We start from the raw sequence: 16,266 nt of genomic DNA on the forward strand, positions 1-16,266 counted from the left end.
CCCATCCTCCATATCAATCTAGATTTAAGGGCAGAGGCTTTTAAAAATTTCAATTTTCCCCTTTTTCTTTTATCCACCTCCTTTTCCCCATCTTTTTTTCTCCCCCCTCACCTTTCTTTCACTCTCTTTTAACACTTCCTTTTATTCCCCCCTCTATCTTGTTTTCCTTTCGTGTTTTCCTTCAGCAAGAAATTTATCCACACTGTGCTGCACTCAACCCATGTGAGGTAAATGAGTTCCGGCAGGAACCAATTCCTCAAAAAGCTGTGTGCACCTGAATCGGTAGCCTAGCTTAGCCTGGTAATGATAATAGCAGGGCCCGCTGGGGGAACACTTTTCGGAACTGAAGTGGCTACCCTGGGTAAATATGCTGTTATTATTATCTTTTCCTTCTCCCTCCATTTCCCTTTTCAGCTTGTGCTTAGTTTCAATACACCCCCTCAAGTTTGGTTTCTTCTTTGCAAATCCTGAACCCCCACTCACGAATACTTTTGCTCATTACACCACTGACTGAAATCAGGTTAATAATTTATGCAAAACATGATATTATTAAGCTGATACAAAATTTGCTACGAAGAGCACTTAGTTGAAATACACACACATACAGAGAACATGATGACAAAAAAATACTTTTAAACAAAAAGTAAATTTAATGTTGAAAAATAAATATTTCTATGTGTTTACAAGATCTTTACTCATAGGTCACTCTTCACTTTGGCAACCTTGCAATAAAAGTAGACTTGTTGGCACTGATAAAAAACATACATACAAAGTGCTGAAGTGGCATCTTGTCGCACTCAATATTTCATCAACATATGCTAAACCACTGAGTGCTAGCAATTTAATTAGAAATTAGATTTTCTAAGTGGTGGGAAATGAAAAATGATGTTTGCGGATGAACAAAATCTTAATGCCGTGGAAAAATCAGAACCATCACAACCCTGCATTAACTTATGATTGTACACTGTAAGGTATGTGTATAATACTTGATAGACTCATATCAAGACCACAATGAATAAATAATTACAAAAATATAATGAAAATAACTCTTCAATAATCTATCTCCCTTTCGTTAATCAAATATGCAAAGATAAAGTTTACAGTATTCTCCTGTTATAACAGTTACATTCCAAAAAAAATATACATCAATTTAAAAATGGATGTCAGTTGTAGTTAGGGTATTGCAATCCACTTAACAAAGAGTTGTGGTTATCTCCCTATGTGTAGAAGATATTTCTTCAATACTTCCATATCACACATTTTCATTCAAAATTAGGACACTGCTTGGAAACAAAATATTAAAAAAGAATGAATGACGTGACGGTGATAACGATATAAACTCCCTCTATCCCCCCCCCCAAAAAAAAAGAAGATATAAAACAAAATTAGAATGACATTGTTCTTGTATTTTTCTTTCAATTTTTTTTTGTTTAAATCTCAACATATACTATTTTTATATATCACATACTGCAATGCCATTGCTCTCTAATTTGTTTTTCTTAAAATCCTCAAGCAAAGGCACTTTAAAATATCACGTCAGCACAATTCATGACTGAATTGTCAGCTCTGACAATTGTAGGTAATACTATTCACCGTTGATTACCATTTTGGTGCATGTGGGACACCTTCAACAATATTTTGTTCAGTGCTTATAAAATAAAACAAAATTAAGCACAACCTGAATCAACGTTAAGTATTTCTTAAAAGAAGACCTTTGTAAATTTGTTAACGTAGGCCTTCAATTGCACTCAAATAAATTCTTACTTCTTTAGCTCTTGTAATGCAGTAAGCGGTGGCAATTACCACTTTTTATCTTCAGGGTTTTTTATCTCCGATAAGAAAAAAAAAGATTTACAAATATTTTCCCTTGAACTTGAAAGGAATGTCAAGAAAACAATGGATTCAATTTAAGTTGTGCTAAGTTGTGATTTATAGTTGTTTATACTTAATAGCAGTTTATGACATACATTCTTGCATTGCATTGCCTTATGGCATTCTTGAATGCTAAATAAAATTAACATCTTTTGCCAAGTGATAAAGAACTCTTTGATGACGTTTTGATCATTGCTTACATAACTTCAACTTTACTCATCATCTTCTTCATCAACAATCAGCCTAATTCAAGGTCAGTTGGAAAAAGAGATATTGGCAGATAAAACAAAGAAACGTGACAATCATACACTTTCAAAATGATATTCTCGTAACAACTCTGTGATGACGATTTGATCATTGCTTACAAATTTACTCATCATCTTCGTCATCAATAAATGGGATTAAGCCTTGTTCAAGGTGAGTTGGAATAAGAGGCCGATAAAACAAGAAAAATAGAGAAATCATATACTTTCAAAGTGATGTTCTCGTAACATCTCTGCGACAAGGTTTGGATCACTGCTTACATTCCATAAACTTTCCTCACCATCTTCGTCATTAATGTATAAGCCTTGTACAAGGTGACTTGGAATAAGAGATATTGGCCGATAAAACAAGAAACATACAGAAATCAACATTTTGAATGTGATATTCTCGTTATAGCTTTATGAAGAGGTTATCAGCATTACTATGTGCATATTACTTCATTTTTTTACTATATTCATTATCTTCATCATCAATAAATAAGCCTTGTACAAGGTGGGTTGGAAAAAAAGAGATGTTTTGCTCCTGCAACATTCAGTTGTTCCTACTGAAATGCACTTATTAGGCCAAACATAAACCTGAGCTTCAAACCTGAGCTTAAACTTAATCCTAATCCTCAAATGATTCTGAACTAAATACCCATTATAACCCTAAACCTCCTCTTATATCTTTAGATATTGTTACCCAAGAGACATATAGAAATAATAGAGAAGATAAGAGAGAAAAGATGAAAAGTATTAGCAATGCCCCATCCAATCATCCATCCTAATTATTAAGAGCAAATGACATGTTACCAAAGACACATATAAAAATCACACAGGAGCTAAAAAAAAAGAAGAAAAAGACGAATAGTCTTTGAAAGTGACACATGGACACACCTAGAAATACGCCAGTCAGACATAAGGACAGATCAGCATAAACCTACAAGTCTCAAGCTGACATTCCACTTTCTTCCGTTCCACCACCACCACCTCTCCTTATCGCCCAGTCCCAAGACCTTTTCCTTCTACGACGTGACACACCCCAAACACGCAAACGGATAGACAGAAGGACATATCAGCTTAAACCTACAAGTCTCAAGCTAACATTCCACTTTCTTCCGTTCACCAGTTTCTTTTCCGTGACCACCACCTCTATCTTGTCGCCCGGTCCCAGGACCTTTCCCTGCAAGATGTGATGCGGCATGTGGTTTCTGTGGCAGAGGCCGTGGTCTGCCAAGCCGACGTCTACAAACACTCCAAAGTGGACGGCGTTGACCACCCGACCAGAGAGTCTCATGCCCGGCATGATTTGCTCGATCGTGATGATTTCCTGCTTGAACAGGGGCTTCTCAAATTCTACGATACAAGATGATTTGGAAAGGGATATAGAAGAAAGGATAAGTTTTCAGTTAGGATGATTCAAGGCAATGTTTCATCAATATTCATTGTTTAAGAAGTTGTCGGAGCACTGGAGAGCATTTCATGAAGTACTTGTCAGAAGTTTTATCCGACAAGTCCTGTTTTATCAGACAATTTCCATAGTCACAGTGCTTCTCAGCCAATCAAAATCAAGGAAAATTGTCAGATCTGAAAATTTGTTGGACAAAAACGTTGATCAAACACTCCCGATGGGGTCTGATTGTTGCTATGGTAACTGTCGGATGAAACAGACTTTGTTGGATAAGACATCAAACAAGTACTGTCGTGAAACATTCCCCAGTAAGCATTAAACAAATTCAGCCCAGAATCATTATCATGTGACTTATGAAGTTAATCATGTGTAATGAAGGGTCAGTAGCATTAGAGATGCAATCAGTCTTAAAACTAAGATATCTTCAAATGCTATAACAAAATATGTGTTGATAAGTTACAGTGGATTATAAGAATGATTGTATCTCTTACTGTTAGAGGGTATATAAATCTTTGGTGAAAATTCAATAAAGACAACAACATTATGTTGATGGCATTTGTTTTCAAAAAATAATTTTACAAAGTAACTGAATAAAATCCAGCAAAACAAAGATATTTCGTTTTGCTGAATTGATTGATTATAGAAAAGAATGATTCAAAGTCAACATCAAGAATGCCAATAAAAAAAATAATATCAAGAAATTTTTCAAATTGAAAACATGAAGTATTAAGTCATATCCTATTGTGCCTATGGTAAACTTGAAGCCAAGCTTCTCTTTCAAATGCAGGTAATGATTTTTATGTCATTTAAAGATACACCAGAGTACAGGTTTCATAAAAATGTATTACTTTTTAAAAACTGATATCTTTTCAACCTCAGAAATAGAACAGAGCCATTGCTATGTGGGCACTGTCTGACATGGCGACATCCTACTCTATGGCAAAACATCACTGACTCTAGGAAGTATAAAAAAATTTAGACTTACCCACTCGGATATCATAATTTCTTGGTTGTTGCAATCCATTGATGATCAAGTCTAAAGTCGGCTCGCCCACTCCAATACTCTCTGCTAATGATTCTTTACCTGATGGGAATTCAAATTGTTGGAAAGAATGGACATCATGGATATCAAACAAATTCTAATAAAATAATAATGATGATGATGATAACAATAATAATCAATCACAACAACAATATGCCACTTTTGAAAAAATCTATGCATTTCTGCAAAGACTTTAAACTTTCTTTTATCAGACCAAGTTTTTTACTGGTCCATCCCCCCCCCCCTTTCAGATCTCGGCAGCAAAATGTGTTACCAACCCAAATTTTTGCACAGAAGTTTCAGACACATGAAAACGTTATAACTATCTATTTTCAAAATCTTGTACAGGATGATAATCTTTCTAAACTATATTCTAAATAAGCTAAAAAGATTTGTACATGTACATGATGACAGGGTAACTTGTGTGATATTTATTAGTTGGTAAAAGATATCATTTTGAACAAGAGTGTCGCTGGGGCGAGCACATAATACGCCCGCCTGTAATGTGGAAAATGGAGTTATTGGTCAAGCAAGAAAAGTGGAAGGTGGTATCTTGACCTTTGATCTTTTGACCTCAAATCAATAGAATTCATGGGATCCATGCTAGTATGATACACACCAAATTATATGAGCCTAGTTAAGTTAAACTGAAGTCATCATGTTTACAAGGACTTCAGAAGGGTAAGATGAAAGCATGTCACTGTGACCTTGACCTTATGACCTCAAAATCAATAGGCTATCTGGGAGCCATGCTAGTATCATACACACCAAATTACATGAGCATAGGTTAAGTTAGACCGAAGTTATGGCGTTTACAAAGAAAAGTGAGCGGACGGACAGACGGAAGTGATTCCACATTACGTCCCGTAGGACGGTTGTGTAAAAATGAATATAACATTAGTGCAGAGAAAAATGAAATAAGAACCCTTTATACCTCTTGACTTGATCAGATTGTCTAGTTTATGTTTGATGCTCTCACTGCCAATGTCCTTTCCACTTGAGAACGCCATCTTTAAGAGTCTAGAAATTGGAAATAAAAAATACAATCAGATCATATGCTATATACCAAAGTCCAAGAGCTGCATTGAACTATTCTGCAACAGGTCAAGGAAATGGGAAATTATTTCATTATCGGGGTTTCTTAAAAGGGAATCCAACCAAAATAAAAACTTGTTTTTATAAGGAAAAGAAAAATCAGTCAAGTTGATAGGTGAAAGTTTTAACAATATTGGACAAACAACAAGAAAGTTATGAATTTTTAAAAGTTGTAAATATTGGAAATCACTATACCCATGGAGACTTCAAATTGGCTGCATATGGGATGTCATAGTGATGTAAGGCAAGGCTACTCTTCCATGTACTCCAATACATATTATGGCTAAAATGTCATTTTTCCCAAAAGTTTTATTTCAAATTATATTTTTCTTTCATGAGGACATAAAACAATATACTACCTGGGTTATATTTAGATTAGTGCCCCAGGGGAATGGGTACTTAGGAGAAAACCACTAATCCCTGATAATAAAGTACATGGCCTATGGGAAAGTTGTCCTTGCCTCTTGTCATAATTTACTTACCCAGTTGCCAATTTGAAATCTACATAGTATTAGTGATCTCAATTTTAAAGCAGCTATAACTTTCTTATTGCTTGTCCGATTTCTTTCAGACTTTCACCATTCTGTTTAATTTATTTTTCTCCTTCCCAACACAACATTTTATGGCCAAGGCTGGATTCCCCTTTAAGTTTTTTTTTTCACAAAGCAGTAAACTTTCTAGAGTACTGGTCTGGTAATAATAAATGAAAATTTATGTAATGGGACATTGGCACTTCAGAGTGTGTTTCATGCAAAGTTTTGCCAGTAATGTGAAATGCTTTCCCCAGTTACTTTTTAATGTTTAATAATATTTGTTTGAAATACCATAAACTTCATGAACATTTTTTCAACATTTAACCCTATCTAGGCCGGGGTATTTTGGGAGTTCATATTGCCGGGGGGGGGGGCTCCTTGAGATCTTGGCCGTTGGCTGCGCGATCGCGCCGAAAATTGGCACGCAGGTTGTCTGGGACGTAATCTACAAAATTGTATAGCAAATTATTTCATGCAAATTGCTATTAAGTGATTATGCTAATTTATGCGTAATTAGTATACAAAATTATACTTTTCCCTCTAACTCCCTAAATAAAGCTCCAAATGTTCTAATTTTTGGTTTAGAAACTCTTTTTGGTGGTCTTAGCAAGTTTACATGAAAAAATTGCGATATATCAGATCAATTTCTTATGTATTATATTGTTTTTTGCAATTTCTTATGTATTTCCTTGTTTTTTTACCTTTTATTTTCATTGTTTTTTCAATGAAATTTGTTGGGGACTCTTCTGAGATCATAAACAGCATAGAATACATTTGGACCAGCAAAACTAAAAATAATCATACATTAATGATTTTTGGTTGAAAACACAATTTGCATTGATTTTGTACACAAAATCACGTTTTGAGCAATTTTTGGTCTGACATGCACTTACATAATGTTGCGTAATTTCGGAACCGCGTGATGCAAAACTGGTCTCAAAAGTTGCGCAAGACTTGAAAGTAAAAAGTGAGCAAGCGGTGCGGTCAAAAAATTTCGCGCGACGAAAATATTGCGTCAATCGTTGAGGGGGGGGCTCCGAGGCCCCCCCCCGGCCTGGATAGGTTTAATAACAGATGTTTCTTATAAAATTCAAGATAGTTACTGTTGACATCCTCATCATGTGCTCTTTACACTAGTAGCAAAAATAATTTTTGTTCACTCGGTCAGTTTGACTACTTCTCAGGATGCATGAGCTAAATCGATTTGGTCTTCTATGACTATTTGGTATAATTGCTCTTTGGTCTACTCTATACTTGGTCTACTCTATACTTGGTCTAATACCCAATTAGTCTAATTCTCATTTAGCCCAATGGCAATTTGGTATCTTTCACTTCCCCTCCTATTTTTCACTTTATCCAATGAAAGTTTGATTCATAAATACATGCAGACTAAATGGTCTTAGATCAAGTGAATATCAGACAAAATGACAATAGATGAAATTGTTTGTAGATGATGTTGACAAAGTAGGATTAGACAATGTAGAATAAGACCAAACACAAAAGAGAAAGAGCGGGTGTTGCCCAATCAGCAATTTACATCAAAAAGCATTTCTCGAGTACCGACTTACTTTCTTGTTTCTTCATAAGATTCTGGATGAATCCAGGTGGCATCCAGTGGCTCTGGCTCAGTGGGAGGAGGGGGAGCTGCTTTCTTTCTTCTCTTTGATGGACCAGCTGAAGTCTTGGCTCGTTTCCTTGTCAAGGGTTTCACGTCTTCATCCTCACTGCAATGATAATATTCCAATTCATTTATTACAATTGTGTGTACAGGAAATTGCGACTGTCTTTCAAAATTATAGCACAGACCTACTTCTTTCAAATAGGCCCATGTCAAACAGGTTTGATACTCAAGTTAGGTTTATGTTCAAATGAACCAGATCTAGATCTAGGCCCTACAGTGATATGGTGACAGTAAACCTTGATTTTGAAAACTTTATCATGAAATAAATGTTTGCAGCAGCTACAGATACTAAGTTTTAAGATTAAAATACAACATACAAAAGCCATCACTGATATAAAAAATATGACCTGGATTTCCTACAAAAAATCAAAGAATATGTTCAGACAGTCACTACGGCAAAGCAGACAACAAACTCGTAATGAGATCCTAACAGAAGTTAAATCTTCCAAGGACAATGGCCCTCTTCTCTTCAGCAAACTTGTCAAGCAGCCCAGATCTTCCAGCAACATCAGAACAGAAACAGACCTCTCTTATTGTCTGTGATAAGAAGTACACAGGGCAACAACTCCTTGCAGGCTGGGAGCAACACTTCGGTACTCTTTCCAATCCTGATCCCCGCCCTCCCAGCCAGGTAGATGAGGAAATAACACAGCCTCAAAAGAACTCACATCTTTGCAGCTGAACAACGCTTTTGCCAAGCTGAAATCTGGCAAAGCAGGAGGCGTAGACTAAATCTCCCCTGAACATGTTAAAATTTCCGGACCAATCACCCATCTTGTTCTTGTGCAGATTTACAACTCAATCTGACTATACTGTCACAAACCCTCCCAACTTCAAGACTAGCCTAATCCTTCCGATTCAAACTAATGGGGTACATCACTCAGTACTACTTTCTGCAAGCTCTTAGAACTCCTCATTAAGCCAAACTTAGAAGAAGCTCTCCATAATTCAACCATACCTCATGAGCTCCAAAGTGGATTCCAGGAAGATCACTCAAGTCTACTGGTAGTAGGGAAACTGGACCTAATTTTTTATCTTTGGATAGGGTTTGACTTACGTGCTATGACTGTATTCATTTGAAAGAAAAAATTTTGCTCATACCAACTGCCAATTTTCTTGATGTAATTCCATTTTACTGCAAAGTTACAAGTGAACAGAAATTGACATTTTTCTGCCAATTACAGTTCAAAAGCCTCTCAAAATATGGTCATCTACGATACGCGTTCACGTCTAATTCAGGAAATGAAGGCATCCCTCGTAAGGAGGAGTCTCCACAAATGTGGCTAATGACGTCAGCGCGCAATGTTTTTTACGTGGCACGGCTCTGGAATATGTATCACTTTGACCCCTACTGTCTTCAGAATTTCACGTTACGCACCCCTACGGGTGCGTTTAGGTCAAGCCATTTCATGAGCGAATGCAATGCATAGAGAGGGGGGGAGAGAGACTCGATCGTAAGGTGCAGAACCAATGCTTGAGAGAATATGAGAGACAAAAGCTTATGAAGAAATGTGTCTGGGATTATTTGTGTGCATTATAAGTGTGTCCATTCAATGTACCTTCCCACGTGGCTCACGACACGGCATGGAAATTTCCTTAATGTTTATGTCTGGCATTTGTCTTTGATTTGCATGTGATGTGGCAGTGCAATATCTAGTGTGTATTTGCTACGACAGAAAGACTTTAATAATCACTTCATGAAAAGGTATTCCCCAAAATGCGAGATGGGGGGGGGGGGGGCGGAGCAGGACGGCAAAGAATGAGAGGAATCAGCACGTAATTGATTTTTTTTTAAATGTGGGATTCTCTTATTTATTCATGATTCCCGTTGATTCTTAAAAATTGTTTTTAAATGCTTTTAATTAGGTGCTGGTGGGGGGGACAAGTTCCCACCAACTCCATATTTGATTTCTTTTAGCTTGATTGTCAGAAAATTATCGAGTTGTCAACTTGACAGTGGTGCCCAACTTCTTTTTGTCCAAAAAGCGTCAACCCCCTCCCCCCGTTCTGGTTATTCCTGGATTCAACCCTTCAAACAATTAACCCCTCTCCTTGATTTTTCATTTTGGTTGTTATTGATTTCCACACATTCATTATTATATTTGTCATGGATAGAGTTGTAATTTCTTTATTTCCTTTGATTTGTGAAAGCTTTGATAACTGGGATCCTAAGAACTTACGATTATAGTTACTCTGTCATGGCAACTACCATGGGAACGATTTTCTCATCACACTGCTACTCCAACCTCTCGCCCTTACATCTACCTTATCTCTCTTTCTGCTCCCTCTCTTCCCCCCCCCCCTGTCTCTCTTCTTCTCTGGGTGCTTTCATGTCGGGCCTATCCATTTAAAAGGAAAGTATTCTGATCGGGAATTTAATCAGATCAGAGTACAATTTGGGGCTGCTTTATTGATTTTTGGTTCGGCTATATAGGTTAATTAATTTATTTGTTATTGTCATCACTGGCAGATCCAGGGGTGAGAGGCACAAATAAACTTTGTAATGTAAAAATGCCATTGAAACAGAAGAGTGCCCCCCCCCCTTTGAAAGTTTTTTTTTCGCTTGTCAAATTTATTTAATCCCCTTAATTTTTGGTTAAAACCCTTTTTTTTTAAATACCTGTGTGCATAATACTATTATATCATCATGCTTGTAATGTAATAAGCCAATTAATGGCTAAAATTTAAAAATAATTGGTACCATGACATAATGATATTTTGCTCAGTCATGTGTACATGCATTATTTTTGTTTCTGTTCAAATAACGATTCACATTCGGTACATCGCCAATATGGAAGTAAAAACTATATATGCACCGTTTTTACCCATATTCATCGGGATACAATTTTAAGACAAGTGGAATGCCTCTGGCCGTCTCACCTGCATCACGCGATTCAATATAGCAGCAGTGCTGATTTTGAAAACTACTATAACTCGCACAAGATGTTCAGTGATACTTGGTTACTCTTATTTCCACGTTTTATGAACTAGCTAGACCTATACACTTATAGAGATATGATGGTAATTCAACAAATACCCCCAACGTGGCCAAAGTTCATTGACCTTACATGACCTTTGACCTTGATCATGTGACCTGAAACTCGCACAGGATGTTCAGTGATACTTGATTACTCTTATGTCCAAGTTTCAAGAGAAAGATCCATCAACTTTCCAAGTTATGATGGTAATTCAACAGATACCCCCATTATGGCCAAAGTTCATTGACCTTTGACCTTGGTCATGTGACCTAAAATGCGCAAAGGATGTTCAGTGATACTTCATTACTCTTATGTCCAAGTTTTATGAACTAGACCAACACACTTTCAAAGTTATGGCGGTAATTCAACAAATACCCCAATTTGACCAAAGTTCATTGACCCTAAATGACCTTTGACCTTGATCATGTGACCTGAAACTTGCACAGGATGTTCAGTAATACTTGATTACTATTATGTCCAAGTTTCATGAATCAGATCCATAAACTTTTAAAGTTATGATGGTAAATCTACAGATACCCCCAATTCGGCCAAAGTTCATTGACCCTAAATGACCATTGACCTTGGTCATGTGACGTGAAACTCATGCAGGATGTTCAGTGATACTTGATTAACCTTATGTATAAGTTTCATGAACTAGGTCCATATATTTTCTAAGTTATGATGACATTTCAAAAACTTAACCTTAGGTTAAGATTTTGATGTTGATTCCCCCAACATGGTCTAAGTTCATTGACCCTAAATGACCATTGACCATGGTCATGTGACATGAAACTCAGGCAGGATGTTCAGTAATACTTGATTAACCTTATGGCCAAGTTTCATGAACTAGGTCCATATACTTTCTAAGTTATGCTGTCATTTCAAAAACTTAACCTCAGGTTAAGATTTGGTGTTGACGCCGCCGCCGCCGTCGCCGTCGCCGCCGCCGTCGGAAAAGCGGCGCCTATAGTCTCACTCTGCTATGCAGGCGAGACAAAAACCATATATTCCTGCCAATGCGACTGCATGATTTTTGCCTCATGTTTTCTTAAAGATCTATCATTTTCAAAGTTATATGATTTGTAATACACCCAGCCTATTTTACAATGCATGAATATAACTCTTCAAGTTCATGTATATACATATAATAATGATTAATGCAGTCAAAATTAAGTTCATACAGTATCAAGCTACCATATTTTTTTTTTCACATTTGTTCAATTATTCTTGCATCCCCTTTCCAGTAATCCTCTAGAAGTGGCCCTTCCATGTCTCAATCTCAATATCACTATCGTCATCATCGTCTTCACTTTCCAAACACTCATATTCTACTTTACATGTCTTCTCTACTCCCTTTCCATTTTCTGCGTCAATTACATACCCCCTGAACCACACATCTTTATATTCAAATTTGTGTTTTATTATGTAACCAATAAGGTCTGTTGCTGTGACATCCTTTGTATACAAATCCCCCGACTTCAAATCTGCAATCAATTCTTGTTTACTGTAGTGATATATGTCATCAACATTACTTAGATATACCAGATCCATTCCATTAAGATATTTTCCGGCATACAAATGCTGTGTACCACTTATTATCATTTTCCTCTCCAATCAAATGTTCAACTATTTTTCCTACAAGGTTGTTATACGGGGTGTGTCTACCAACATTTTGTTTCTTTCTTGATTGTTGCTCTCTTCACTCTCTCTCTTTCTTTTCATGGATTCTTTGTATTCCTTTACTTTTCCCTCAGGTGCACATAATATATTAACAATTTCCTTATCCTCTTCTTCAATTAGATCGATTCTTTCATTGCTCTTCTTCATCACTTTCAACAACTGCCCCTTCATTTCTTCAACAGATTTTTGTTTATCCTTTTTGTTGCATTTAAAATTCCATTCTCATTTTTTTCACAAAAAATTATATTTTCGTGCCTCCAGCTGTGTTTTTAGCATATCTATTTTCTTTTTGTTCCCACTTTGTTTAACAAACACCTCTCCATCTCTTCCTGACTTGTCCAAACGCCTCCGCAGCTCTCCTGTACCTCTTTGTATATCTTGTCCTTCCTTGTTGTTTCCCTTTCTTCTTTTGCCACTTTGCTTTCTCTTTTTCCTCTTTCGATCTTTTCTCTTTCATCCCATATCTTTCGGGCGCGGTGAGCGTACTTCTCCCTTTTCCGTTTTCTCTGTTTTCTTGCAAAGTCCATATACTTTCCTCTTTCTTCTGTTGTTAAATTTGATAACCATTTACTGGTTTTATTTTTTGAAAACGTAATCATACCTTCTAAACAGAAACTATTTGCACTTGGTTTCTCCCACATCAGACGGTCGAGCAAACCAAAATCCCTTTCTACTTAAGTATTTGTCCTTGGAACACTGACAACCTCGTCATCGCTACCTTTATATTTATCTGTTAGATGGTCTTTGAGCATACGGTTTGTTACATTAAGAAAACTACTAGTAAAAATTAATTCTAATACTTGCTTCATTACATTGTCACTATCACACGGTTTGATTAGTTTATCGTACACAGCATCTTCATAATCTTAACATGTGGAAATATATTTACATTGCCTGTTAACATTTGGGAAGAATCTTCAGACGGTTCGCTGAATGCTTTCATTACATCTTTAAGACTTGGTTAATGTTACTTACATTGCTCTTTACCTCCATGATGTTCTATAATGGGCTAGTAATTAACTTATCAATAAGACCAAGTGCTCTACAAGCTGCTATAAACTGGGGAACATTGATCTGCATTAACTGCCTTAATTAACAGATTTTCTTGCTTATGTATGCTAAAGAAATCCTAGAGATCATCAAAAGAAAATAAACACCAGCAGCATTATAAAATAATATATTGAAACGATTCCCCTTAAACGGTGCTAATGGTACATGATTTCTGCCTCTCTCACCAAAGAAAGCCCTAAAATTGACGGACTTCCCCGATTTTTCACAACCTCTATCCTGAACTGCTTTACAAATTGTCCTCACTACCGGGTAATCGTTCTACTCCACCTTCATTGCCTTTCGCTTGAAATCCCACTGCCCTCACACCAACATTTGAATCTCCAACCACCATCTTCTCCCATTTTCTCATTGCTTGCCCCGCCTGTTCAGCCAATCCAACAATATAATGAAGCCCACAAAATAATTATTCATTGCCACTGTCTTTTCCTTCTGAACTTCTGTGAATTCCTCCCATCCTCTTACAACACGGGGTAATAATTCCAACTACATGTATACTGTTGCAACAGTTCGTTAAATTTCTTTTGCACAATGTGCCTGTCACTTATTGTATTTTTTATTTTACATATTATTTCTTCTATTTTACCACCAGGAAAGACTTCGCTAACATCATTCAAAATAACTTTTAACTCGTCTAATGATTCTTTTGCTGATCCACCAACACCTTGTCTTACACCTAACACTAAAGTTTCGCCTCCTTCTGTATGTAAATCAAACGCCCCAAAATGATGACCATATTTCGTTGTTCCATCCGCCTCAAGCGTAACATTCCTTTCATTCTCTTTCTTCATCTTTTCTGCTATTTGAAATTGACTTAGTGACATCCCTTCTACATACATATCACAAGAAAAGGTCCGTTTTGGTAACCTATCTACATTCACTTTCATTAATTTTTCTAGTACACTTCTTATCACTCCTTCACAATTCCGTGTACTAACACCATAGTTACAAATCAGATCTTGGTAAACTATTCTTACATCATCGCTGTATTTTGCACCATCTCTACTATCTACTTTTATTTCACTTGCATCGTCTTAACATTTTTCTTCAAACTTTTCTATTTCTTTAACGGCTTTCTTTAGTCTTCGCTTTTGTACCATTATCTCTGTTTGCATTTTTCTCATCAATTTATTTTTTTCTCGTAGGTAGCGGAGTGTATCCTTTCTTCTTTTTTGTTGAACAGATTTTTGCTTCTTTTCTCCTTCAACTCATTGCGGATTTTTGCATATTTTCGTTCAAGTTTACTTATTCTAATCCTATTTAACTGTAGTTCCTTATCCATCCTAACAACCATCGCCTTTCTTTCTTCTAGTGATGCACCTTTCCTTAATTCTTTTCTTTTAACATTTCTGAACTTTATGATCTTTTCCTACATGAATCTAACTTCATCTCCATCTTTTCGTACTTCTTTTCCATCACTTTCATTTGCTTTCTCATTTCTGCTTAATGTCTTACTTCTTTTGGGGGCCGACCGTCTTGGTCGCAGGCAAGAATGACATGTATTTACATTTTGATCACTTACTTTACGCTCACCCCTACAATATTTACAACTCTTCCCTTTTGCCTTACTACTACTAGCCCTACTTCTTTCCTTAACAACAAACACTTCTCTCATATATTCATGAAGCTTATCTTCTTTGTACCTGCTAGCGCGGATCATCGATTGAACATTTTTTTTTCTTTTTATACATATGTTGAGCACTAACATTATCGATATCAAAAAAGTTGCTTAGTAACAGTGTAAATTGCTTTGTACACATTTCCTGGCTCTTTGCCCAATTATATAATTTATTCGCTATTCTATTCGTCAGACACTCCCAACCAAGCTTCTCCCAAACACTCTCACCACACATTGCCAATTGCACATCTCCAACTCCCACTGTACTAAGTTTGTACTCCTTAACGCTCTCGAATCCTCTTCCTTTACTACACATTTTCTTAACCTTTCTTTTCATGTTACCAATATGAATTGTGACGTCATTTACGGGTCGTTTATTGATACTCTCTCTTAATAGGTGTAAACATTCTTTGGTTGATATATCAAAGTCTGGCAGGCTCGTAAATTCATTGAAAGAGGTCTCGGTAGCACACCGGGCTCCCATCGTATTCACGGCCGCCTGAAGCTCTCCCGTCTACATCTCCTCCGACTTCAACACAAGTACCATGAAATACTGCGTGGCATCTTGATGAAATAATATTTATGAACTGACTTGCTTCTTCCACTGACATTGTTTGTTTGGTTTAATATATGATTGCTGCCGCGAGACTTTGATATATCGACCGAAAATAAATTCAAAAATGATGTAAAACAGGGGATGATAAATAGACAGATCAAAATACACCCACACGCACGGTTGAATGATTACACCAGTGATGAGTCACTAAGTTTACATATGCAAATTATCCACGTGCATGTGTGTATAAGCGATACACTAATGTTCATTCACAAAGTACATGTAGATAAAATTACATTGAAACTCCATAGCATTATGCACAGCGACAATTGCGATGAACTTTGAATCTTGCGCCGGTTGGGCAAGTGACTACAGGCGCGGGACCGCCTGACGTCATTAAGAAAATCTGGCGTCATCGGGTTTACCGCGCCTCTTTTTCGCTGTTCAAAAACTCGCATGGTAAGGGTATTTTAAATTGCAATCCGACACA

The 16,266-nt window shown here is 36.7% G+C and overlaps 1 protein-coding gene across 1 annotated transcript; it reads right to left on the minus strand.

The window, feature by feature from the left end:
* Positions 1–634: 634 nt before the first annotated feature.
* Positions 635–13,936, minus strand: LOC135154658 (S1 RNA-binding domain-containing protein 1-like). The gene is made up of 5 exons (XM_064101494.1): positions 13,836–13,936; positions 7,764–7,919; positions 5,502–5,587; positions 4,511–4,609; positions 635–3,470 (listed from the first exon to the last, which is right to left on the minus strand). Exons 1-5 carry the CDS (start codon positions 13,934–13,936, stop codon positions 3,190–3,192), a joined length of 723 nt encoding a protein of 240 aa, XP_063957564.1. The 3' UTR covers positions 635–3,189.
* Positions 13,937–16,266: the final 2,330 nt, after the last annotated feature.

The sequence above is a fragment of the Lytechinus pictus genome, chromosome 7 (genome assembly GCF_037042905.1).
Source record: "Lytechinus pictus isolate F3 Inbred chromosome 7, Lp3.0, whole genome shotgun sequence".
Lineage (NCBI taxonomy): Eukaryota > Metazoa > Echinodermata > Echinoidea > Temnopleuroida > Toxopneustidae > Lytechinus > Lytechinus pictus.